The sequence below is a fragment of the Oncorhynchus mykiss genome, chromosome 2 (assembly GCF_013265735.2).
Source record: "Oncorhynchus mykiss isolate Arlee chromosome 2, USDA_OmykA_1.1, whole genome shotgun sequence".
NCBI lineage: Eukaryota > Metazoa > Chordata > Actinopteri > Salmoniformes > Salmonidae > Oncorhynchus > Oncorhynchus mykiss.
Window position 1 is genome coordinate 57772462 of NC_048566.1, and position 27352 is coordinate 57799813.

The 27352-nt window shown below is 43.2% G+C and overlaps 3 protein-coding genes across 13 annotated transcripts in view; 2 read left to right on the forward strand and 1 right to left on the reverse strand.

The window, feature by feature from the left end:
• Positions 1 to 16934, forward strand: part of LOC110492500 (ATP-binding cassette, sub-family C (CFTR/MRP), member 8) — a 122169-nt gene extending 105235 nt beyond the window's left edge. For all 6 annotated transcript variants that reach the window (XM_036951582.1, XM_036951608.1, XM_036951597.1 and 3 more), the window contains 14 exons: positions 294 to 460; positions 3136 to 3205; positions 3384 to 3541; positions 3839 to 3931; positions 4030 to 4132; positions 4718 to 4831; positions 5017 to 5137; positions 5467 to 5597; positions 5695 to 5773; positions 5874 to 5982; positions 10331 to 10434; positions 11315 to 11448; positions 12188 to 12250; positions 16661 to 16934. In XM_036951582.1, the coding sequence (XP_036807477.1) occupies positions 294 to 460; positions 3136 to 3205; positions 3384 to 3541; positions 3839 to 3931; positions 4030 to 4132; positions 4718 to 4831; positions 5017 to 5137; positions 5467 to 5597; positions 5695 to 5773; positions 5874 to 5982; positions 10331 to 10434; positions 11315 to 11448; positions 12188 to 12250; positions 16661 to 16798 (1584 nt within the window). In that variant the 3' untranslated portion in view covers positions 16799 to 16934. The remainder of the gene's footprint in view (positions 1 to 293; positions 461 to 3135; positions 3206 to 3383; positions 3542 to 3838; positions 3932 to 4029; positions 4133 to 4717; positions 4832 to 5016; positions 5138 to 5466; positions 5598 to 5694; positions 5774 to 5873; positions 5983 to 10330; positions 10435 to 11314; positions 11449 to 12187; positions 12251 to 16660) is intronic.
• A 5867-nt stretch (positions 16935 to 22801) lies between these two features.
• LOC110492531 (ATP-sensitive inward rectifier potassium channel 11-like) lies at positions 22802 to 25173 on the forward strand. The gene has a single exon (XM_021566934.2). It carries the CDS (start codon positions 23280 to 23282, stop codon positions 24444 to 24446), a length of 1167 nt encoding a protein of 388 aa, XP_021422609.2. The 5' UTR covers positions 22802 to 23279; the 3' UTR covers positions 24447 to 25173.
• Positions 25174 to 25317: 144 nt separating this feature from the next.
• Positions 25318 to 27352, reverse strand: part of LOC110492538 (MOB kinase activator 2) — an 89163-nt gene continuing 87128 nt past the window's right edge. For all 6 annotated transcript variants that reach the window (XM_021566957.2, XM_036951663.1, XM_021566953.2 and 3 more), the window contains exon 5: positions 25318 to 27160. In XM_021566957.2, coding sequence (XP_021422632.1) covers positions 26847 to 27160 — 314 coding nt within the window. In that variant the 3' untranslated portion in view covers positions 25318 to 26846. The remainder of the gene's footprint in view (positions 27161 to 27352) is intronic.

Consider the following 27352-nt stretch of genomic DNA (forward strand, 5'->3'; position numbering starts at 1 on the left):
AAGGGGTGTGATGTTCTTTTGGTTTGTGACGTGTTCTCTAATGACCCCAGAGTGTGATGAAGCTCAAACTACATACACCCTTCATAATTTGCTTACACACACATAGCATGCACACACATTTAAACTGACTCTACACGCACGCACGTACATTCATCATATACAGTGCTGCTACTGTTTATCATATATCCTGATGTCTCAGACACACACACACACACACACACACACACACACACACACACACACACACACAGAGCTCTCTAACCCACCCTCTTCTCCCTGTGTACCCCCTTTAGGAGTGTGGGTTCAGCCACTCGTGGTACCTGTCGGTGTTCAGTGTGTTGTGCTGTCTGGGCATCGTTCTGTGTCTGGTCACCTCTGTGGCCGTTGAGTGGACAGGCCTGAGAGTGGCCAAAGAACTACACCACAACCTGCTCAGCAAGATCATACTGGCCCCTATGAGGTAAAGGTGTGTGTGTTCATGTGTATGTTTGATGCATCATGTGCATTTTATGGTACCTATTACTACACTAGGGAGGGCATGTTGTGTGTGTGTGTGTGTGTGTGTGTGTGTGTGTGTGTGTGTGTGTGTGTGTGTGTGTGTGTGTGTGTGTGTGTGTGTGTGTGTGTGTGTGTGTGATGATCAATCATTTTGGGTTGCTTGGTGAGACACTGTAAACACTGTGATCCGCCCCATTACCCAGAGGCCCATCTGCCTGCCACACACTGAAACCCTGGCAACGCCAGCGCAGTGTCAGATCAATGATAACTAATGACTCTGTGGTTGGGCTTCTGTACTAGTGATGGGCATCCAGCTCATTTGGCTTCTAAACGGCTCTTCGTTCAAAATGCCAAAGAAATCAACCTAGAACCATAAAAAAAAAGCTAATGTTCAATGTGAAGCCCAAAAAGTAGTTTACCCATCATGTCAGATCATGTTCAAATAAATGTGTACCTGGCCAAATTATTACATGGATATATATTTTTTGGCACTGAAAGAGTCAGCGTGGACCAGATTGACACGCTCTCCCCCTCTACTGATGGTTTCTGCAGTCAGGATTCACCCTCTTTTTAGATCATTATTTTCTACCTTGTCTGCAGAAAAACATTGTTTTGAGCTCAAAAATCAGTGGTAGCAGTATGCAAATGTGTGAGCCAAATGAACGGCTCTTTCACCGATGCAATTAGGGTTCCCGACCTTCACCAAAAAAGATCCGTTCAAAAAGAGCCACTCGTTCGCGAATGACCGAACTCTACTCTGTACCGAACCGTTTTAGATGAGGTGGTGGCCAAGAAGAAAAGTTACTTTACATTGTCTTCTTGCTTTAAAATTAAATTCCTCAAAATCCTCAGAGGAATAGAATTTGTAACAGAAACATTGCTGATGTGACATCAGCTTTTTCTACTCAAGGTGGTACAGATGAGCTTTAAAACATACAGTTGAAGTCGGAAGTTTACGTACACCTTAGCCAAATATATTTAAACTCCTTTTTTCACAATTCCTGACATTTAATCCTAGTAAAAATTCCCTGTTTTGGGTCAGTTAGTATCACCACTTTATTTTAAGATTGTGAAATGTCGGAATATTAGCAGAGACAATGATTTATTTCAGCTTTTATTTCTTTCATCACATTCCCAGTGGGTCAGAAGTTTACATACTTAATTAGTATTTGGTAGCATTGCCTTTAAATTGTTCAACTTGGCTCAAATGTTTTGGGTAGCCTTCCACAAGCTTCCCACAATAAGTTGGGTGCATTTTGGCCCATTCCTCCTGACAGAGCTGGTGTAACTGAATCAGGTTTGTAGGCCTCCTTGCTCACACACGCTTTTTCAGTTCTGCCCACAAAGTTTCTATAGGATTGAGGTCAGGGTTTTGTGATGGCCACTCCAATACCTTGATTTGGTTGTCCTTAAGCCATTTTGCCACAACTTTGGAAGTATGCTTGGGGTCATTGTCCATTTGGGCCAAGCGACCAAGCTTCAACTTCCTGACTGATGTCTTGAGATGTTGCTTCCAAATATCCCCATAATTTTCCTCCCTCATGATGCCATCTATTTTGTGAAGTGCACCAGTCCCTCCTGCAGCAAAGCACCCCCACAACATGATGCTGCCACCCCCATGCTTCACGGTTGGGATGGTGTTCTTCGGCTTGCAAGCCTCCTCCTTTTTCCTCCTAACATAATGATGGTCATTATGGCCAAACAGTTCTATTTTTGTTTCATCAGACCAGAGGACATTTCTCCAAAAAGTACGATCTTTGTCCCCATGTGCAGTTGCAAACCGTAGTCTGGCTTTTTTATGGTGGTTTTAAGAGCAGTGGCTTCTTCCTTGCTGAGCAGCCTTTCAGGTTATGTCGATATAGGACTTGTTTTACTGTGGATATAGATACTTTTGTACCTGTTTCCTCCAGCATCTTCACAAGGTCCTTTGCTGTTGTTCTGGGATTGATTTGCACTTTTGACACCAAAGTATGTTCATCTCTAGGAGACAGAACGCGTCTCCTTCCTGAGCAGTATGACGGCTGCATGGTCCCATGGTGTTTAGACTTGCGTACTATTGTTTGTACAGATGAACGTGGTACCTTCAGGCGTTTGAAAATTGCTCCCAAGGATGAACCAGACTTGTGGAGGTCTACAATTTATTTTCTGAAGTCTTGGTTGATATCTTTTGAGTTTCCCATGATGTCAAGCAAAGAGGCACTGAATTTGAAGGCAGGCCTTGAAAAATATCCACAGGTACACCTCCAATTGACTCAAATGATGTCAATTAGCCTATCAGAAGCTTCTAAAGCCATGACATCATTTTCTGGAATTTTCCAAGCTGTTTAAAGGCACAGTCAACTTAGTGTATGTAAACTTCTGACCCACTGGAATTGTGATACAGTGAATTATAAGTGAAATAATCTGTAAACAATTGTTGGAAAAATGACTTGTGTCATGCACAAACTAGATGTCCTAACCGACTTGCCAAAACTATAGTTTGTTAACAAGACATTTGTGGAGTGGTTGAAAAACAAGTTTTAATGACTCCAACCTAGTGTATGTAAACTTACGACTTCAACTGTACCTTTCAGGTATAATAATCTACTGTAAATATAACTCTTAGGTGTATCTACAGTATGTGGTTGTCTCCTCCAGGCTGTTTGAGACCACTCCCCTGGGCAGCATCCTCAACAGGTTCTCCTCTGACACCAACACCATAGACCAGGTATTTCAGCACCACCGTTCTCTGTGTGTTAACAGTAGCCACCACCATACTGCCTTGGAGCTTTCAAATTCATATTTGTCTTCATGGCTGTGGCAGTAGCTTCAGCCTCTGAACCCTTTGCTTGCTTTTCCTGGTAGATGGTAGTAATGTAATGTTTCATTGGTGGTTGTGTCCCCAGCACATCCCTGCCACCCTGGAGTGTCTGAGTCGCTCCACCCTGCTGTGTGTGTCGGCCCTGGGGGTCATCTCCTACGTGACCCCTGTGTTCCTCATTGCTCTGGTGCCTCTGGCCATCGCCTGCTACTTCATACAGAAGTACTTCCGGGTCGCTTCTAGGTGAGCCCTTGGTTTGGGATTTTGTCACTTGTTTTGCTGCTATGTATTCAGTAGTTACAGTATATCCCCCTTTGTCTGTTTATTTATCTTGTATCTCCCTCTCCCTCTCTCCATCTGCTCTCTCTCCCTCTCTCCATCTGCTCCCTCTCTCCCTCTCTCCATCTGCTCTCTCTTTCTTTCTTTCTTTCTTTCTTTCTTTCTTTCTTTCTTTCTTTCTTTCTTTCTTTCTTTCTTTCTTTCTTTCTTTCTTTCTTTCTTTCTTTCTTTCTTTCTTTCTTTCTTTCTTTCCCTGGTCAGGGACCTCCAGCAGTTGGAGGATAGTACCCAGCTCCCTCTCCTGTCCCACTTCTCAGAGACAGTGGAGGGCCTCACCACCATCCGGGCCTTCAAGTAAAGATTTTTTTAAACTCATCCATTTTGACAGCAACAGCTAGGAGTTTGTGTGTTTCGCCACTTATACATATTACTCAATGGTTCTCTCCTCCCAGGTATGAGCCCAAGTTCAGACAGAGGTTACTGGAGTTCACTGATGCCAACAACATCGCCTCCCTCTTTCTCACAGCAGCCAATCGCTGGCTAGAGGTCCGCATGGTAATGAGCTCTCCTCTATACTATAGTCTACTCTACTTGACTTGACTTGTATTGCCCGTGCTGATCAAGTTGTTCCATGTTTTCTCACATTTTATTGGGTGACTGTTTCCTCTATGGGAATTTTGAGTATGACAGGATGATATGGATTTGATACAGATTTTTTTTTTCTTTTTTTCCTATGGCACTAAATGGGTACCTGTGTGTTAACGGTTTGTTTTCTCTCCATGGAGTATATAAGTGTGTGTGTGTCCACTATTATGCTGTTGCTTTGTACACTAGGATACATCGGGGTCTGTATGTTCACTATTATGCTGTTGCTTTGTACACTAGGATACATCGGGGTCTGTGTGTTCACTATTATGCTGTTGCTTTGTACACTAGGATACATCGGGGTCTGTATGTTCACTATTATGCTGTTGCTTTGTACACTAGGATACATCGTGGTCTGTATGTTCACTATTATGCTGTTGCTTTGTACACTAGGATACATCGGGGTCTGTATGTTCACTATTATGCTGTTGCTTTGTACACTAGGATACATCGGGGTCTGTATGTTCACTATTATGCTGTTTCTCTATACTGTAGGAGTACATAGGTGCCTGTGTGGTTCTGATAGCAGCTGTGGCCTCCATCTCTAACTCTCTGTATAACCACCTCTCCACTGGCCTGGTAGGACTAGGTCTCACCTATGCACTCATGGTGAGGACCATTCTGGTTTTTGTGTGTGTGAGGTCTAATCTCTAATATAGTCACATTTCTTGATGAAAGGACTGAGGTCAAGCCCCTAATTTAGTGAAACTCATGTCTCCACCTTCGTTACAGTACCTGTCTCTCTGCAGGTCCATAACGAGGTTGTCTGATCGGACTGTGTCTCTGTGTCCCAGGTGTCCAACTACCTGAACTGGATGGTTCGTAACCTGGCAGACATGGAGGTTCAGCTGGGTTCAGTCAAGAGAATCAATGGTCTGCTGCAGACTGAGCCTGAGAACTATGAAGGACTGCTCAGTGAGTACCGTACCACGTCTTAGGTCCAGCCCCAACCCTTACGCTAACCCTAGTTTCCTATCCCCATCCCGGTTCAACCCTAACCCTAATCATGCACTGACCTGAACCCTTAAGTCTAAACCTAACCCTCGCTCCAGCCCAAACTGGGTAGCTCTGGCTCAATTTAACCACTGCCTACAGTATATCCCAGGCATGCTCAAGTCCTGGAGTAAAGGATTACTCCTGTGGAACATGGGACATCCCAACCTCACCGTACCTAGTCGCCACAGAGCAGTTATCTCTTCTGCTTTTCCTCGCTCTCTCCTATCTCTCCCCCTCTCTCCCTCTAGCTGCATCTCAGGTGCCGGATGGCTGGCCACAGCAGGGGGAGATTCAGATTGAGAACCTGAGTGTGCGTTACGACACCACCCTGAAACCTGTCCTCAAACAAGTCAACGCACACATCAGCCCTGGGCAGAAGGTATCATAGAGCTAATTGGAAGGAAGGGAGTCGAGAATTTAGACTGTAGTCTTGTGTCGTGGCGATGAAGATGAAACAGACTTCCTTTGGTTTCCAGGTGGGGATCTGTGGCAGGACAGGAAGTGGGAAGTCTTCCTTCTCCCTGGCCTTCTTTCGCATGGTCGACATGTTCGAGGGTAAACACTGCCTACTGTTACGACTCTAAAACTAAAGTTCCCGATAAGCTCCTGTGCTTGACTGGGTCAATCCAACATAGCTAATCAACTCTCCCAACAGGGCGTATCATCATAGATGACATTGACATCGCCAAGCTGCCTCTGCAGACCCTGAGGTCTCGATTCTCCATCATCCTCCAGGACCCCATCTTATTCAGCGGAACCATCCGGTAAGAGAATCATCACACTACGGTTCCATCTAGATCAGAGGTCTTGGTTCTGGAGGGCCACATTGTCTTCAGTGTGGCTAGCACCATTACAAATAATTCAACCGATCAACTCATAATCAAAACCTTGATTAGCTGATTCAGGTGTTTTTATGGCTAGGCTGGAACAAAAGCCTGCATCCCCAAGAGTGAAGAACCTTGAGACGAACATAGGTAGTTGAGCCTAATGTATTGAGGTTTTAAACCACCTTGTGCTGTGCTCCTGTAAAAACACTGCCTAGTGCCTAGTGTGAGTTGTTTTAGGAGAGGAAATGAGAGATGGAAGCTACTCTCACTTGTATCTGGGTCAATTGGACAACTTCAATCGCAGTTATCTTAGGAAGTGTCTGAGAGCAGGATGCCCCTCGGAAAAACTCAACTGTAGTGATTTATTTTTGGACCGCTCAAAAGTCTTGCACCAAGCTAAACAGAAAGGGAATAATTTAGGGTTGGGTGCTGCAGTACTGTCACCCTATCAAGCAAATTCAGGAGAAGCCCAAAATGACACAATCAGACAACAGAAAAGAATCCGATTTCTTTATGAATGGGATAAAATGATTAAAACATCCTTGTGAGGCATGTACAGTAAATAATGCATACTCGTTTGACACTGCACATGAGTGTGATTTGAAGTATACCTCTAGGTTATACTGTATCAATTCCTGCTATGAGATAGTACTACTCATCCAATCATACACTCTCAAAATACAAGGTGCTAGTTTGTACCAAAAAAATATCAAAATACAAAGTGCTAGTTTGTACCAAAAAAGGTTATTCATTTTGTGCCTGTAGGGTAGGGGTGTTAAACTCATTCCATGGAGAGCCAAGTATCTGCAGGTTTTAGTTTTTTCCTTTCAATTAAGACCTAGACCCCCAGGTGTGGGGAGTTCCATACTAATTAGTGACCATAATTCATCAATCAAGTGCAAGGGAGGAGCAAAGACCCACAGACACTGGAATGAGTGGAATGGGACACTTGCCAAAACACTTGAGTTCCATTTAGAACTCTCTCATGAAGAACCCTCTGGTTCCAGGTAGAACCAATGACAGGTTCTACAGTTATAAAATGCTTCAGATACACTTACGGCACACACTGTTAGGTACTTACAGTGCCTTCAGAAAGTATTCCTACCCCTTGACTTATTCCCCATTTTGTTGTGTTACAGCCTGAATTGAAAATGGATTCAATTATTTTATTTGTCTCACCTGTCTACACACAATACCCCATAATGACAAAGTGAAAACATATTTTTAGACATTTTTGCAAATGTATTGAAAATGAAATACAGAAATATCTAATTTACATAAGTATTCACACCCCTGAGTCAATACTTTGTAGAAGCAACTTTGGCAGCGATTACAGCTATGAGTCTTTCTGGGTTAGTCTCTAAGAGCTTTCCACACCAGGACTGTGCAACATTTGCCTATTATTCTTTTGAAAATTCAAGTAGATTTAAGTCAAAACTTAGGAACATTCACTTTCTTCTTGATAAGCAACTACAGTGTAGATTTGGCTTTGTGTTTTAGGTTATTGTCCTGCTGAAAGGTGAATCTCCCAGTGTCTGGTGGAGAGCAGACTGAATCAGCTTCTTCTCTTGGATTTTGCCTGTGCTTATGTCCATTCAGTTTATTTTTTATCCTGAAAAACTCCCCAGTCCTTAATGATTACAAGCATACCCATAACATGACGCAGCCACAACTATGCTTGAAAATATATAGCGTGGTACTCAGTAATGTGTTGCATTGGATTTGCCCCAAACATAACAATTTGTATTCAGGACAAAAAGTGAATTGCTTTGCCAAATTATTTGCAGTATTACATTAGTGCCTTTTTACAAACAGAATGCATGTTTTGGAATATTTTCATTCTGTACAGGCTTCTTTCTTTTCACTCTGTCGTTTAGGTTAGTATTGTGGAGTAACTACAATGTTGTTGATCCATCTTCAGTTTTCCCCTATCACAGCCATTAAACTCTGTAACTGTTTTAAAGTCACCATTGGCCTCATGGTGAAATCCCTGAGCGGTTTCCTTCCTCTCCGGCAACTGAGTTAGGAAAAACGCCTGCATCTTTGTCGTGACTGGGTGTATTGATACACCATCCATAGTGTAATTAATAACTTCACCATGCTCAAAGGGATATTCAATATTTGCTTTTTTTTTACCCATTAAACCAATAGGTGCTCTTCTTTACGAAGCATTGGAAAACCTCCCTGGTCTTTGTCGTTAAATCTTTGTTTGAAATTCGACAGAGGGACCTAACAGATTGTATGTGTGGGGTACAGAGATGAGGTTTTCATTCAAAAAGTCATGTTAAACACTATTATTCCACACAAAGAGAGTACATGCAACTTATTATGTGACTTGTAATGTGCATTTTAACTCCTGACATTTCAGCTTTTCATTTCAATTCCACTTTGACAGTGTTGTGTGTAGGCCAGGGACAAAATGTATCTATTTTATTCAGGCTGTAACACAACAAAATGTGGAAAAAGGCAAGGAAGGGGTGTGAATACTTTCTGAATGTACGGTCCAGTATGTGTACCGTGTAATATTTTTTGGTGAGGTTCATATATTATATGTATTCAATTGACCCGGCTGTACAGTACATGCCTCTTGAGTTTATTTCAAAATGTTTTTTTGACCTGACGAAGATCCAACTCGGATCGAAAACGTTGTTGTTATTGTGTCTGATTAAATCACCGTGGGAACATCCGAGAGTCGGGCACGTTCCTTTTTTCCTTCGATACTTTCTGTTGGAGGTGCATATTTTTACATTTTTTTTCTGATGATCATAACATAACAGCTTATGGTGTATTATCTGTTTGCTTTAGGCATTTCATCACTTTAGCTAAAGCAATCAAAGATAACTTTACAGTATGCTATAACACACCATACAAAAAAGATTCTGATGCAGTAACAATGATTTGACTGCTCACTGACAACAAAAAAACGTTAGAAACTCATCACACTGATGGAACTGAAAAAGGGACCAGCAATGATGAAGCACTATGTTGCTGTGCATTATAAGTGATTATGATTATACTTATAATGCATTAGGAGTATTGGTGTGCGGAATTGAGTCTATATGAGTCTTTCTGTGTCTGTAAGTATGCTTATACTGCATTATCACTGCAGCATAGTGCATTATGAGTACATGTATAATGCTGTATAATGTATATGAGTTTCATAGAAAGTGATTAACATGCAGTCATTACTGCACTTTGAAATGTAGGTGGGGGCATGCCCCCAAATTAGCATATTTGGGGAGGGGTGGTCTAAAATATATTGTATTTGTACCAACCATTAGTGGAAGTTTTGTACCAGTTTAAGTGGGTTTATTGTTATGTTGATGACGGTTAATTTGTCCACTCCCAGGTCAACAATCTTTGTAAGAGTGTGTGACAATCAAGAGCTGCACTGTTCATTTTCCAGTAACTTAATGGCAGTTGGTCACCAGGAAGTTCATATTTATTTTGCAAAAATTTACTGTCAGCTGGCTGCAAGTAGCTATTGTAAATTTCACATTAATTTAATGTGCTGATCTATGTCATGCTCACTGACCAAATGGTGTGACAGGAAAGTCAGTTTGCTGTCAACCAAGATGTGTGCTCACCACAAAAAAAACTTAGTAGTTGGCAACTAATGTTAAGCTAGCTCGTAATCAGAAAAGTTCAATGAAAGTACAGGATGGTACTGGCAGCTAGTTGTAACTAAGTTACTAGCAGTTACTGGATATTCAAATAACTGGTTGCTAGTTAGTTTATGCAAAAGTTGTAGCTACTTCCATGCAACTAACTGCCATTAAGTTACGGTGATGTAATGCACAGTAACCTCTTCACAGTGCAGCTCTTTGTCACATGTTCTTACAATAATCGCAGAACTGACATTGTTAAAATGTCAACCACTTAAAGTGGTACAACCCTTCCATTGACAGTTGGCACACATTTTTTAATTGGACCTTTATTTAACTAGGCAAGTCAGTTCGGTTCGGTTACTTGTCCAACCACCACCTGTCGCCCCAAATACACAACATTCAGTAACTGGTTGTTGTTTACCGTACTTTCACTGTAACCAGTTGCCTGTAGTGTGGCGTAAAATTGCAGTACCTTTTTAAGTGTAGCATTTCATGGAATAAAGGAAATCGTGGTAGAGAGGGAAAGAACAGGATGGTTCTTCACAACCATCACAGCAGTTAAAACCCACTTCCTGATATGCCCCAAAAAAGGCTTACACATCACCCTCACCTCTGTCAAGAACCTTTTTGTTGTCGCTGAGTGTATAACTCTGTCAGTGTGTGTGTGTGATCATCAGGTTTAACCTGGACCCAGAGATGAAGGCTACTGATGACATGCTGTGGGAGGCTCTGGACATCGCTCAGCTAAAACCTGTAGTCAAGACCCTACCAGGAGGACTGGGTAAGTGTGTGCTTGCGTGCGTGCTCTGAAGTTCTACCGTAGCTCGTTCAGAGATATGAGCTGAGAGCTGAAGCCTAACGAGATTTAGATGTATCAGTCTCAACAACATTATATACTGTGTGATTTGGAAAGCAGTATATCAGTGCAGCAACCGCACTGACTTGACCCCAGATAAATCCTGCTAGTTGGTTAAGATAGATGAAGGTGGTTTGAGAGCAGTGGTTCCTTGACCAATCTCTCGTTCCTCTCACCCATTGTCTGATCAGTTGGATGTGTCAGCTAGCTCTAGCCTAGAGTACATTCTGTATCGTGGCTGTAAGATGTTAGGGCAGCTAGCTCCAAACGTTAGAGAGTGAGAGAGAGAGAGAGTCTTTCTGCTGTCGCTGACTAATGGCTGCAGGAAATTATCGCACATGATGTACTCAAGTTACGACGGAGAAAGTGTGTCAAATCAGAGTGGATTTGTCGCGTAGCCAGATTAGCAGCTGTTAAAGCAGGTGCAGCGAAATGCTTGTGTTCCTACATCCAGCAGTACAATACTAATTCACAAGGGAACCCAAGAAAGAAGGAAAAAAGAAACAAGAAATATCAGAATGTGTGTGTGTGTGTGTGGTGGCTATGCACACTGGACAGTGACAGAGAGATGTAGAGACGGAATGTTGCTAAATGTTTGATTTGATATTTATCATTGGCCAGCCAGAAAAAAGGTCAATTCATTTGACAAATCCATGTTCATGGGGTCGAGCACAAGTCTACCAATATTTCTGTGATGTTTTGTAGGTCACGTAATGTCATTGCAATACAAATGTTCTCTCGGGCTAAAGATATGTATCGTGCAGTAAGTCTAGTATTATGGCGATTAATATTTGTTGTGTTGCAGACGCCACAGTGACAGAGGGAGGGGAGAACTTCAGCCAGGGCCAGAGACAGCTCTTCTGTCTGGCCAGAGCCTTCGTCAGGAAGTCTAGCATCCTCATCATGGACGAAGCCACAGCCTCTATAGACATGGCCACGGTGAGACGTGTGTGTGTGTGGCAGGTTGGCAAAAGGACGAGATGAGGTGGAATGGGAAGGCAGAGGATGAGTTGGGGGGGAGAGGAGAGAGTGCGAGTGGAGGAGGCTGAGGGTGGGTGAACGGCAAAGGGGGAGGAGGGGAGATGTTGAGTGACAACGAGAGGATAAAGTAATTGATTCTAAAGATGAACGGGGAGAATAGAGGTATGCATTTAAGGGGGGGGGGGAGTATAAGAGAACCTGAGGGGAATCAGTAGGAGGGAGGTAATGGGGCTTCCAAAATAGGTTCCTTTCACTGCAGCACGCTGGCTGCACACACACACACACGTACGCGAGCACATTCACGCACACACACTTAAATTGCCTGTCACAGTGACAGGCCTACACTGGCTCACAGTAGCGCAGCGGTAACCCTGGGGAAATGGAGCATATCTTAAATGGGAGATAGGTTTCGGTGGAAATTCTGCTGTTGATAATGTTAACTAGGGAATCATTAAACCGACAGTGAGCCTCTAACTCTTGACTCTAATAATCATGTGAACTCACCGGTATTACTTGTGTTTAACACACACAACGTAATATAGAACCTGTTTTAATGAAATAGTGAAGGCCCAAACTATTTGACTTTTTTGTTGTTGTTGTAGGTACAGTGAACCCTGTGCGTAAGAGTCACGGCTGTAAGTCTATCATGTTGTAAACGTTTCCTAGTCGTCTTCTGACTTCGTGTTTGTGCCCACAGGAAAGCATCTTACAGAAGGTGGTGATGACTGCCTTCGCTGATAGAACAGTGGTTACTATAGCAGTAAGTATCCGCTATGACCTTCGTCTTGTGTAATCCAAATGCTTGAGAGGTTGTGACATGCCCTCCCCTCCGTATGTTTTTGGACAGTGAAATGTGGCTCTGTACTCTCTACCATACGGCTCTGTACTCTCTACCATACGGCTCTGTACTCTCTACCATACGGCTCTGTACTCTCTACCATACGGCTCTGTACTCTCTGCCATACGGCTCTGTACTCTTTACCATTTTGGATTTGAGATCAAATGTTCCATACAGTACAGAATGTCCCCTTTTATTTTAGTGTATTTTCATACACATCTATTTTACCATTTAGAAATGAAAGCACTTTATGTACTTAGTCCCCCAATTGGAAGAAGTCATAAGTATTTGGACAGTCACTTCTAGTGTATTAAAGTATTTGGTCCTATTTTCCTGGCCCACAATGGTTGCATTCGAGCGGAACACTTTTGTCAAGACGGTGACCGTCGTTGGTCGCTGTCTTTCAAAGTGTGTTGCATTATGGGTATAAAAATTGTATCACATGTCGACTGTGTGAACTTGACCTTTAATCACAAGACTTATGTAATGTAGTTTTTGATGAAGTCGCCTTCACGTCGCTTTTCACCAACTGCACCATGCAGCCATCACCTGCATTGTGGGAGGCTCTGTTTGGTTAGTCGTTAGGGTGTTTTGGTTTGACCCATGCGAACGTGGCCAAAGAAGTGACTGAAACCGGAACCAACTTTGCCTTGATTCTAAAGCTACAGGGTATACAAATGAAATCGAATCAATTAATTGTACACGTTATATTTTTAGTTTGAGTGTGTGAAATGGGGGTATAGAAAAGTTTTATAAACAGTAGCAGCTATGCTGATCTGAGCCATGCTGTCGGAAAACCACTAGAATGTCCGACTTTCGGCGATCACAGATGCACCTCTCCCCATTTCCCTCGCCGAATTTCGTCCAATCGTCTTCGTTAGACTTACTGCTCAAACACACCCAGTGACTACATCAAACTTGTGACTCTACAAAATTGTTGGACGCATTTACAGCTTGTTTTGGTTGTTTCGGATTGTGTTTTGCCCAATAGGAAGTGAATTGTGAATAATGTCATTTTTGTCACTGATTGTAAGTAACACGTCTACATTAGTGTGGATTCTACCATGGTTATGGATAATCATGAATGAATTGTGAATGATAAAAAATTAGAAAGTTAGAGGGACAAAAATACCCCCACCCCTCCTTTAAATGTTAATATCCCGTTATTGGTAATTGTGAGAATTTAGCATCTTTTGTTGTAGCCTCTGTAACTTTCTCAATCATCATTATTTGTGATTCATTGATGATTTTTCATGATCAGATTTCATTTATGTGTCCAGAAATATCTTATCTACTCACTTAGAAAGGAAATGACTCCAGTCATCATTCACCATTCACTTCCTATTGGGCAAAACACAACACAACCGAAACAAACTGCAAATGCATCCAGCAAGTTTGTAGAGTCACACACTTGATCTAGTCATTGCGTGCTAGGAATATAGGACCAAATACTGAAGTTTTGTCTACTTTAATACTCTATAGGTGAATTTGTCCAAATACTTTTGACTACTTAAAATGGGCGAACTATATAAAGTGCTTTCATTTATTAACAGTAAAACAGGTATGAAAATACCCTCAATACCCTCAAGTACTGTCGCCTCATATGAAACATTTGATCTTCAATCCAAAATGGTGGATTATAGAGCCAAATTTAAAATTGTAGCTTCACTTTCCAAATGCATACGGAGGGGAGTGTAGATATAGCATAGGTAGAACTGGGTAGCATAGAAATATAACAATCTGAACTGGTAGTGCAGTGCTGGAGGGCCACTGTCCTCCTGCTTTGTTTTTTTTTCAATTGGACTGTATTCTGTGGGAGCAAATATGCTTTTTATTATCTTAAGTTAGAATATCAAGAGTCAAAAGTGACGACCAGGCAGCCATATATGGTGGTTTCCCATGGGAAAGGGAGATTGAGAGAGAACTCTAGGAGACATTATTTTCAGTTCTGCAGAACTCTGGTCCTCGAGGAAGATAGCTAGGTACAGATGGCTCCCGATAGTGGCTAATATTTAACTTGACACAAATGGTCAAATAAAAATGAGAAAAGGCCGGGCATATAATTAAAACATTCTAAAGTGCTTTCATAAATCAACTCGGCAGGTTCGGCGCTACAGAAGCCTATAGCTTGGGTCTCCAAATTTAATCCCTATAAATTACGAGGGCATACGCTTACAATTCTGAATAACGGCACAGCTATTTATAGCCTGCTTCACTGTGGAAAAGGGGCCGGCAATATGTCATGTTGATATGATTTTCAGTTTGCTTCCCATATGACTGGTTTCACAAGGAAAAATCATCTAAAACAATTGCTATGTGTATTTCTAATCATAGTTCTTATATCTCTTATGAATTTATAAATGACAGCGCATATATAATGCTGTTATTTATATTGGGGGGGGGGGGGAGAAGTAAATGCTTTTTCCACAAGAACAAGCAGGTTCGCCTGACCTCGGTTCATGATTTCCTCTCGCGTCGTGGGTAGAATTCTGAGGGAATTAAATCCAGGTCAGAATACGGTGTATCTGTAGACACACCTCCGCTACATCTGCATTTCTTTGATCTCGACCCGAAACGAATAGCTGATGAATAGCATGCTTGTTATTCTCATGCTTAAATTCTAGGTCTGAATAAATACGCGTAGAGAGAAAAGTGCATGAAAAGGGGAAGCCCCATATATACAATTGGGCAAAAAATAATTTAGTCAGCCATCAATTGTGCAAGTTTTCCCACTTTTCATCATAGGTACACTTCAACTATGACAGACAAAATGAGAAAAAAATCCTGAAAATCACATTGTAGGATTTTTAATGAATTTATTTGAAAATTATGGTGGAAAATAACTATTTGGTCAATAACAAAAGTTTATCTCAATACTTTGTTATATACCCTTTGTTGGCAATGACAGAGGTCAAAAGTTTTCTGTAAGTCTTCACAAGGTTTTCACACACTGTTGCTGGTATTTTGGCCCATTCCTCCATGCAGATCTCCTCTAGAGCAGTGATGTTTTGGGGCTGTTGCTGGGCAACACTGACTTTCAACTCCCTCCAAAGATTTTCTATGGGGTTGAGATCTGGTGACTGGCTAGGCCACTCCAGGACCTTGAAATGCTTCTTACGAAGCCACTCCTTTGTTGCCCGGGCGGTGTGTTTGGGATCATTGTCATGCTGAAAGACCCAGCCACGTTTCATCTTCAATGCCCTTGCTGATGGAAGGAGGTTTTCACTCAAAATCTCACGATACATGGCCCCATTAATTCTTTCCTTTACACGGATCAGTCGTCCTGGTCCCTTTGCAGAAAAACAGCCCCAAAGCATGTTTCCACCCCCATGCTTCACAGTAGGTATGGTGTTCTTTGGATGAAACTCAGCATTCTATGTCTTCCAAACACGAGTTGAGTTTTTACCAAAAAGTTATATTTTGGTTTCATCTGACCATATGACATTCTCCCAATCTTCTTCTGGATCATCCAAATGCTCTCTAGCAAACTTCAGACGGGCCTGGACATGTACTGGCTTAAGCATGGGGACACGTCTGGCACTGTAGGATTTGAGTCCCTGGCGGCGTAGTGTGTTACTGATGGTAGGCTTTGTTACTTTGGTCCCAGCTCTCTGCAGGTCATTCACTAGGTCCCCCCGTGTGGTTCTGGGATTTTGCTCACCGTTCTTGTGATCATTTTGACCCCACGGGGTGAGATCTTGCGTGGAGCCCCAGATCGAGGGAGATTATCAGTGGTCTTGTATGTCTTCCATTTCCTGATAATTGCTCCCACAGTTGATTTCTTCAAACCAAACTGCTTACCTATTGCAGATTCAGTCTTCCCAGCCTGGTGCAGGTCTACAATTTTGTTTCTGGTGTCCTTTGACAGCTCTTTGTTCTTGGCCATAGTGGAGTTTGGAGTGTGACTGTTTGAGGTTGTGGACAGGTGTCTTTTATACTGATAACAAGTTCAAACAGGTGCCATTAATACAGGTAACGAGTGGAGGACAGAGGAGCCTCTTAAAGAGGTCTGTGAGAGCCAGAAATCTTGCTTGTTTGTAGGTGACCAAATTCATTAAAAATCCTACAATTGTGATTTTCTGGATTTTTTTTCTCATTTTGTCTGTCATAGTTGAAGTGTACCTATGATGAAAATTACAGGCCTCTCTCATCTTTTTAAGTGGGAGAACTTGCACAATTGGTGGCTGAATAAATACTTTTTTTTGCCCCACTGTATATTCGTAATCTATGTAACCCAGAATGTCAAAACACGGAAGTTGTTGAAAACGTTTATATTTCTTCTTAACCTAATCTGTTTATTTCTGTCTACTTGTTCTCTCTCTCTTTACTCAGCATCGTGTCCACACCATCCTGAAAGCAGACCTGGTGATCGTGATGAAGCGAGGGCTCATTCTAGAATACGACAGACCCCAGGCGCTGCTGGAGAAAGAGGACAGTGTCTTCGCCTCCTTCGTCAAGGCGGACAAGTGACCGAGGAGAAAGAGGGGAGGACATTCCAAAGTGCAATTGTACCATGGGCTATATATTATAATTTTATTTTCTAATTATGTATGATATTCGTAACATTAAATATGAATTATTTGTTAATAAAAAAAAAACATAAATACTCATTGTGCAGCAGTGTTTTGCATACAGTTTAGTGACAGGAAGGTAGATTTGTGTGATCTCACACTGTACAGAGCAATGATTCGGCTGTGGAAGGCTGGGTCAGAATGACACTAATTGACTTTGGGGTTGATCTAGAAATGGGTCGCATTCCCCTGCTCAGACGTTGCATGCATCAACCAACGGTTGCGTGCCACATCATCGACTGTGCCGTCGGGCACCAGATTGCTATAACATATGTGGTTAGGTGATATGTAAAATACCTATCCAGGCATAAGCTCTGGCATGCGCCAGCAACGCCTGGGCAGAGGAACGCTCCTACAGTCAATAGTAACTGAGAAGCTTGTGAATCATGGAGTCATTCACCACTACCATAAACCGGCCTTGCACTCTCTGACATGTGAGCCCTGATTGGATGCTCGGGGGCCAGACACCCTTTTGACTCCACGTTCAATAGCCAACCATTGTCGAACGTTGCAGATAGAAATGAAACGAATAGAGCCGACGTGATTCCTTATTCTACAGGTCAGAGATGCATGTTTGTTCTATATAGCATCTTTCTATCTGAACGTTCCAAAACGTTGCCTAGTGATGAACACATCCCAGGTCACACACATTTCAGTCTCCTCCAAGCAATTGGTAATGTTTATGGGCGTGCCAAGGTTAATATAATGAACATGTATGGAGTCCCCTGGTTTGTTATGGAGACCCCAGCACCCATGGCCTTCCTGAAAATGTGAACCCAGGTCAGCATGGGTTTAGTGTGCAGTGAATGCGAGATTAACGTGTCAGAAACAAAAAATGTAGGACATGAATCATAGCCTTGTAAACAGCATGAGAGGGACTGAGATGATGTATGTTTAGGCCTACTATCCGAGATAAAGAAAATAGTTTAGTGTGTTGCCTAATTATGTTCTTATCAATGTATTGTCATTAGTGTTTGGGAAGATTGTCTATCATTGGGAATGGATGAATAACCTTCTAGGGTGAATTTGGAATGCATTTCCGTCTTCTGTAACCTCTTCAGACATCCATCCAGCTTGTTAATCCAACACATGGTCTCTGAAATTCTCAAGGTGTTTCCTAATCCCACAAAAAGTGTTTTATCTTCACAGGAGGCATGACACGCCCGTTTGTGACCACTGAGTCAACCATATTTTCAGTTTGCATTTGGAAGACTGGGACAGCAGGTTCGATAAACTGGGACACCATTATTGTAGTCCTAATTGTTCCCGAATGACAATTCAATTTTGTGTGATCATCTGGGAATTTCAGAAAGATATCATGTGTTGGACTAATATGTTGGATAGATATGTCTGAAGAGGTTACAGAAGACAGAAATCCAAACAGTATCCCACTTTTTCTGAATTCACTCAGAAATTGTACAATAAAAAATTAGCAAGATATGCAGTACCAGTCAAAAGTTTGGACACACAGTCATTCCAGGGTTTTTCTTTATTTTTTTGTATTTTCTACATTGTAGAATAATAGTGAAGACATCACAACTATGGAATCGTGTATTAACCAGAAAAGTGTTAAACAAATCAAAATATATTTTATATTTGAGATTGTTCAAAGTAGCCACCCTTTGCCTTGATGACATATTTGCACACTTTTGGCATTCTCTCAACCAGCTTCATGAGGTAGTCACCTGGAATGCATTTCAATTAACAGGAGTTCCTTGTTAAAAGTTAATTTGGGAATTTCCTTCCTTAATGCATTTGAGCCAATCAGTTGTGTTGTGACAAGGTAGGGTTGGTATGCAGAAGATAGCCCTATTTGGTAAAAGACCAAGTCCATATTATGGCAAGAACAAGTAAAATAAGCAAAGAGAAATTACCAGTCCATCATTACTTTTAGACATGAAGGTCAGTCAATGGGGAACATTTCAAGAACTTAGAAAGTTTCTTCATGTGCAGTCGCAAAAACCACCAAGCGCTATGATGAAACTGGCTCTCATGAGGACCGCCACAGGAAAGGAAGACCCAGAGTTACCTCTGCTGCAGAGGATAAGTTCATTAGTGTTACCAGCCTCAGAAATTGCGGCCCAAATAAATGCTTCACAGAGTTCAAGTAACAGACACATCTCAACATCAACTGTTCAGAGGAGACTGCGTGAATCAGGCCTTCGTGGTCGAATTGTTGCAAAGAAACCACTATGAAAGGACACTAATAATAAGAAGAGACTTGCTTGGGCCAAGAAACACGAGCAATGGACATTAGACCGGTGGAAATCTGTTCTTTGGTCTGATGAGTCCAAATTTGCGATTTTTGGTTCCAACTGCCGTGTCTTTGTGAGACGCAGAGTAGGTGAACGAATGATCTCCGTATGTGTTGTTCCCACCGTGAAGCATGGCGGAGAAGGTGTGATGTTGTCGGGTTGCTTTGCTGGTGACACTGTCAGTGATTTATTTAGACTGCCAACAGCATGGCTGCCACAGCATTCTGCAGCGATACGCCATCCCATCTGGTTTGCGCTGAGTGGAACAATCAATTGTTTTTCAAAAGGACAATGACCCAACACACCTCCAGGCTGTGTAAGAACTATTTGACCAAGAAGGAGAGTGATGGAGTGCTGCATCAGATGACCTGGCCTCCACAATCACCCGACCTCAACCCAATTGAGATGGTTTGGGATGAGTTGGACTGAAAGAGTGGAGGAAAAGCAGCCAACAAGTGCTCAGCATATGTTGGAACACCTTCAAGACTGTTGGAAAAGTATTCCAGGTGAAGCTGGTTGAGAGAATGCCAAGTGTGCAAATCAGTTATCAAGGCAAAGGGTGGCTACTTATACAATATATTTTGATCTGTTTAACATTGATGTCTTCATTATTATTCTACAATGTAGAAAATAGTGAAAATAAACAAAATCCCTTGAATGAGTAGGTGTCCAAACTTTTGACTGGTACTGTGTGTATATATACATATACACTGAACTTAAATATAAACGTAACATATGAAGTGTTGGTCCCATGTTTCATGAGCTGAAATAAAAGATCCCAGAAATGTTCCATATGCACAATAGCTTATTTCTCTCAAATGTTGTGCACACGTGTTTACATCCCTGTTTGTGAGAATTTCTCATTTGCCAAGATAATCCATCCACCTGACAGTTGTGGCATATCAAGAAGCTGATTAAACGGCTCGATCATTACGCAGGTGCACCTTGTGCTGGTGACAATAAAAGGCCATTCTAAAATGTGCAGTTTTGTCACAAAATACAAACATGCTAGTTTTAAGGGAGTATAAAATTGGCATGCTGACTGCAGGAACGTCTACTAGAGCTGTTGTCAGAAAATCGAATGTCAATTTCTGACAGCTGATGAAACTGTGGGTTTGCAAAACCGAAGTTTTTCTGCACCTACTGTCAGAAACGGTCTCAGGGAAGCTCATCTGTGTGCTCTTCGTCCTCACCAGGGTCTTGACCTGAATGCAGTTTGGTGTCGTAACCGACTGCAGTGGGCAAATGCTCACCTTTGATGGCCACTGGCCTGCTTGAGAAGTGTAGTCTTCACAGATGAATCCCAGTTTCAACTGTACCGGGCAGATGGCAGACAAGCGTGTATGGCGTCATGTGGGTGAGCGGTTTGCTGATGTCAACATTGTGAACAGAGTGCCCCATGGTGGCGGTGGTGTTATGATATGTGTAGGCATAAGCTATGGACAACGAACACAATTGCATTTTATCTATGGTAATTTGAATGCACAGAGATGCTGTGACAAGATCCTGAGGCCCAGTGTCATGCCATTCCTCTGCCGCAATCACCTCATGTTTCAGAATGACAATGCACGGCCCCATGTTTCAAGGATCTGTACACAATTCCTGGAAGCTGAAAATGTCCCAGTTGTTCCATGGACTGCATACTCACCAGGCATGTTACCCATTGAGCATGTTTGGGATGCTCTGGATCGACGTATACACCAGCGTGTTCCAGCTCTCGCCAATATCCAGCAACTTTGCACAGCCATTGAAGAGGAGTGGGAAAACTTTCCACAGGCCACAAACAGCCTGTTCAACTTTATGCAAAGGAGATTTGTCGGTCTGCATGAAGCAAATGGTGGTCACACCAGACACTGACTGGTTTTCTGATCTATGCCCCTACTTTCCTTTTTTAAAGGTATACTATATATACACAAAAGTCAAATTAGTGGATTAGTCCCTTCAAATTAGTGGATTCAGCTATTTCAGCCACACCCGTCGCTGACAGGTGTATAAAATCTAGCACACAGCCATGCAATCTCCATAGACCAAAATTGGCATTAGAACGGCCATTAAGTCAGCTCTTGACATTTCTGCCCTGCTAGAGCTGCCCCAGTCAACTTTAGGTGCTGTTATTATGAAGTGGAAACATCTAGAAGCAAAAACAGCTCAGCCACAATAGGGTAGGCCACCCAAGCTCACAGAACGGGGCTGAAGAGTGCTAAGCGTGTAGCACGTAAAAATCATCCTTCCTCGGTTACATTGCTCACGACCGAGTTCCAAACTGCCTCTGGAAGCAACGTCAGCACAAGGACTGTTCGTCAGGAGCTTCATGAAATGTGTTTCCATGGCCGAGCTGGTGCACACAAGCCTAAGATCACCATGCGCAATGCCAAGCGTCAGCTGGAATGATGTAAAGCTTGCCACTATTGGACTCTGGATCAGTGGAAACGTTTTCCGGACTAATGAATCCAGTTATCGTTTTTAGATAAAACTATACTAAATATAATCATGTCACCAAATGATTGATTAAAACACACTATTTTGCAAAGAAGGTTTACAGCAATCTCAACAGCATTCTGTAGGGTAGCACCATGGTGTAGCCGGAGGACAGCTAGCTTCCGTCCTCCTCTGGGTACACAGACTACAATACAAAACCTAGGAGGCTCATGGTTCTCACCCCCTTCCATAGACTTACACATTTAATTATGACAACTTCCAGAAGACGTCCTATCAGAGCTCTTGCAGCATGACTGACATGTTCTCCACCCAATCAAAGGATCAGAGAATTAATCTAGTACTGAAAGCATAAACTACAGCTAGCTAGCACTGCAGTGCATACAATGTGGTGAGCTGACTCAAAGAGAGAGAAAGACAGTAGTTGGAACAGTTTTGAACAAATTAATTTATTCCAAAATGGAGAAGCAAGAGAGAAATTGTCATTATTGTTTTTTAAACTTTCAGTTTTACTTACTTAGCTAGCAAATGCAGCTAGCTAGTTTAGCCTACTGAAAACCCCTGCACAAACAGATGCTATGTTAGCTAGCTGGCTATGACTTTCCAACACAACACTGGAACTCTTCCAAGTCAAGGTAAGCTTTAGCTTTGTTTAGTGTAGTACTACAAAAACTAGACCCCTTGCGATAGGGTTCCCTAGTGTAAACTGGATCTCTTTCCTCCATTGGAAAAGCCTATAAGACTGTCCCACTGTAGCTACTCCATGTTTTTTTAGGAAGCTATGGTTGATAAAGCAGGACAACTGAAAAGCTTCCTGTTTGAAGCTTGCGCTGCCCCCCGCTGTGATGTCACACCAATGAAGTGATGTGACTTTGATCATGTGGTTTCTCTGCACGGGTTTATTTAGTAACAATAGTTTTTGACTTCCTGTCGTCAGACCAATAAATAAACGCGTCAGGATTAAACTGACCCAGTTTATATGATTTGCCACTCTTTCTGAATTAACCCTATGTAACAACGTTCCAGAAATAAACTATTGGAGTTAATACACAATTTAACTAAATTAAATTAATTTATCCCTAGAGGGAAATGCCACCAGCATAATCCAGGCATTGAGATAATGTCTCATATTAGCCTACAGATGGAGTAATGTGTAAATAAAGAACGGTTTGTTCTGCCTAAACGCCTTCCCAACTCGAGCTCTCGTTTCCTAGTACGAGCAAACCTGCCTGCCTCCTCCAAACGATGGACCGGGGGTAGTTTTATCACCACTGCTGTTGCGGGTTATCTACCATTTTATCCGTAGGAATGAACATTAATCGCGGACAAGCGCGCCAGACCAGTGCGTCAATTGCGACGGTTGGCTACTATCGAGTTGCTGTTGCGTGACTGACAGCGGCAGCTGAATGCAGAATCTTCTCATGGGACCTGGGCGGCTATGGTGGTGCGCCTGCCTGATCTGGAACGGGGCAATGTGAAGAGCTCACATACTTTTAGAAACTAGATGACAGAGCAACACTCTTCCTCTGGCAGCTGCGGTCATTCGGGATGAGAACTGTCACGAGCGGTCGCCTTCTGTTAGGGGACGCACATGAGAAGAGGAAATTAGCCTATAGATTTTAATCAAGAGGAGGTAGCTAATCTGCTTAATCATTGGTCCCGCGGTGAATAGTAGGCTATGGGATCACTATGTTGTCCCGAAAAGGACTGGTCCCTGACGACTACTTGCTGACCCGCTTGGCTGAGGATGTCCAGCAGCCTAAATTCAAGGGGAAAGCGCGGAAGGCTCGGTTCGTTGCCAAAAATGGAACTTGTAATGTGGCCCACACGAACATTCGCGAACAAGGACGGTTCCTACAGGATGTTTTCACCACTTTAGTGGATCTAAAATGGCTTCACACACTTATAATTTTCACCATGTCGTTTCTATGCAGCTGGCTGCTGTTTGCGATGGCGTGGTGGCTCATTGCCTTTGCACACGGCGACCTGGATCAAAAAGGTGACGACTTTGTCCCTTGCGTAACGGACATCCACTCCTTCTCCTCCGCTTTCCTTTTCTCCATAGAGGTGCAGGTGACCATCGGGTTCGGTGGACGCATGGTCACAGAGGAATGTTTGTCCGCCATAGTGGTCCTCATCATTCAGAACATCGTGGGCTTGCTGATTAACGCCATCATGCTGGGGTGTATATTTATGAAGACGGCCCAGGCGAACCGGCGCGCCGAGACGCTGATCTTCAGCAAGCACGCTGTCATTTCCATCCGAAATAACAGGCTCTGCTTTATGATCCGTTTAGGGGACCTGAGGAAGAGCATGATAATCAGCGCCACCGTGCGGATGCAGGTGGTAAGGCGTAGCACCACTCCGGAGGGCGAGGTGGTCCCCCTGGACCAGATAGACATTCACATGGACAACCCCGTGGGGACCAACGGTATTTTCCTGGTAGCCCCTCTTATCATATGTCACATTATCAACAAAGACAGCCCGCTCTATGAGCTGTCACCAGCGGACTTACAAAATAATGACATCGAGGTGATAGTGGTGCTGGAGGGGGTGGTGGAGACCACGGGGATAACCACCCAGGCCCGGACATCCTATCTGTCCGAGGAGATACTGTGGGGGCAGCGCTTTGTGCCCACTATAACCGAGGAAGAGGGCACGTACGCGGTAGACTACTCCAAATTCGGTAACGCGATTAGAGTACCGACACCCAGCTGCAGTGCCAAGAAACTGGATGAGGACGGAGGCATCGCCAGGTTTAAGCTGCACGAGCACTCCACCCCGCGGCCGTCGGTGAGAAGGCGGCAACTCTCACTGCGCATCAAGCGTCAAAGCACCATCAGCCCACTAGCCTAAATATACCACTTTAATAAAAGGAGTGGATAGTGCCAATGCATTTTGTATATGAAATTGAGATTTTTATTACCAATATCATTTTCATGGATATTTTTGTAATGTTACAGAAATGCTGTTTATGTCCAATGATGTTCTGATTCTGGGCACTGGGACCCACAAGGTGTGCATGCATGTTCTAGCCCAGCACACATCTTCAACCAAGGACTGACTGACTATATGTTTAAATGAATCCAGTGTTGGGCTAGAACAAAACTCTGCACACCCTGTGGGTATTAAGTCAGGACCAGGATTTAGTATGGTAGCCTAATAGCCATGTGCCCCTACATACTGCAATGTTAAATGTACTATATTACCTGAAAGCGTTAGGTGATTTTAGGGGCCTGAACATCCTGCCGTTCTATCAATCCCAGAACATGCACGTATCAAATACCTTATACTCAGGGTGCTCAATGAAAACATATGAATGATGGAACGCAGTTGGATAGATGTGTAACATACAAAGCTATGCAATTATCCAGTTTGAAGGCACAGGCCAGCGTGTGTGTGTGTAGTAGACTGGTGCCCAACACTCCTCCCGGACAACTGGGCTCCTTGCAGGCTTTTCATCTGACCCTGCATGAAAACAATTGACCAGCGCTGATCTACATAATGATGCTCTTGTATGGTAAAAACATATTGTCTTATGCAAAGCTTGACATGGAAATAAAGGAATGCCTGTTGACATGTACTGTACAGTATGTGTGTGTTTGCATGGATTATATGCAGAGGAGAAGTTCCTTGAAAAGTGACCTGTTTTCCTTGTGAAGTTACTATGCATGCCACACATCTACTTAGTCATCATCACGTTGACAGAAGACAACATGAGACCGAGCGGCATTTGTCTTTTATTCGATTATTATCCGCAGAGTTTAAAATATTAAATTGCTTTTAACTTAGTTAATTAAAATACATAAAAATTAAAGCCAGAACTGAACCACCCTGCAAAAAAAAAATATATATATATAAATAAACTATAAACCCAAATCCTCCTTGATACAGAGGCTATGTCTGACGGATTCAGCTTGCCACTCTCTGTACAGTGAAGTTGAAGCAGACTGTGCATTTGTCTATACATGTGTAAGGATGCCATTATTTTTCATGAACTAGTTTCATCTTTGATAATAATAAAAAATAAAAAGTACATTTGAAAGGGAAAATAAAAACCAAAAGGGGCTGGGGGGGGGGGGGGGTATCGTCAAGAGACTGTGGGGCTTGTTCCACAGAACAGCAAACAGACCAACCCCACACGTATCCTCTCTCCTCCCTTCTCTTTGGGCGTGCAGACATAACCAATGTCTTTGTCCTTCTCCTGTGCTGCTGCCGCTGTACCGTACCCACAGCAAACAGCTCTGTTCCCTGGGGAAGAGGTCTCCACTCTCCACCACCCTCCCCTGTACTCAAATAATGGGAACCCGTTTGTCTTGTTGTAACATGTCTGGTCAGATTAAATATCTAATATACAATCTTCTTCTCTATCTCCCTGCTTGTGTGGCAGTGCCACCCTGTCTATACTGCCCTCTATGGGTGGCCGCTGGGATGGAGCTGTTAAAGAGAGGTACATCACCTGACTAGAGTAATACCAGAATGACAACTGTAATTAATATTTAAGGGACTGAGAGAAGTTTTGTGGACAGAGAGAATGAGAAAAATAGAATACTTCTCTCTGGCAGCAGTGACTTGTGTTCTCTCAGGTCCTGAGTAGGGAAGCACTTGAATCATCCCAAGATTAACAACCCAAACAGTGATTGGCTAGTATTGCCCACCAGGCAGTTACATGGCAGCTCCCTATAGGCCAGCGTAGTGACCGTTCCCCTTCAATCCTCCCACCACTAGGGGGGAGCAACGAGCCAACGCGTTAATAGAGTCGCCTTTCCTCCACACAATAACAACACTGTACAAATAGTATGTTCAAGCAAAGCAGAGCCACCGTCCTGAACTATACTTTAGGCAGAGGACAGAGGGAGGAAAGGGCAAAACAGACACACTGTCCTCAAATGAGAAAAATAAAAAACTAAATATAATAAAAGTCAAATAAAACATTACACATAGTTTGTTCCTAGGTTAAATTGCAGAGCAGATGGGAGGGATTTGCCCCTGGGAGGAACATGCCGACGCCAATTCCTGTTGGCATGACAACACACACCCCCCCCCTACCCCCCACCCCCCAAAAAACCCTCCCCCCCTGGATCCTTCCGGCTGGCTGGCGTCATAGCGAAATATAAGGGTAGTGGAAGGTCTCCAGGTCCTGCTGCTGAAGCCAGAGGCCTAGGAAGGGGACCAGGCATTCTGTTTCCACATCTCTCCTCTATCTTTATCATCTACCACCTCCTTCCCGGGGCTGCTTCTCACGGCGACCCCTGCTCATCTCTCCGTCACATGGTTGTGTGAGGAGGGGGAAGGGGCCGAGGTGGGGGAGGAAGGGGCGGCAGGTGCTGGGGGCGCGGGAGCACAGAGGATTTCGGACAGGTCGTCCATGATACAGGTCTCCTTGGGGTCGACCAGGTTGAATTCCCTTATGAAAACAATGAAATGTGCGTACAGAGTGTTCAAGTGGCCCTGTAGATCCAGAGCGACTGTCTCCTTAAAGTGCGCCCAGAAGAGGTGAGCCAGGACGTGGAACAGATACCGGCAGATCTTCTTTACCAAAGACTCAAACGCGTTGGGGAACTCCTTGCCTGCACGGAGAGACAAGAGGAGAGGAGAGCAAGTTTAGAAATCATTTGGTGCTAGCATTACCATTCTGATGTAAAAAAAGAAGCTATTATCACAATGCCAAGACAGCTATGAAGTGCCAAAAATACAAACATTCAACACATTACTTAATTGAAGACAGTAGAGGGCAGCAGTGGCACAGTTCAAAGTCCAGC

Coding starts and splice junctions, on each gene's coding strand:
- LOC110492531 (XM_021566934.2), top strand. CDS start 23,280: ATGTTGTCCCGAAAAGGACTGGTCCCTGACGACTACTTGCTGACCCGC.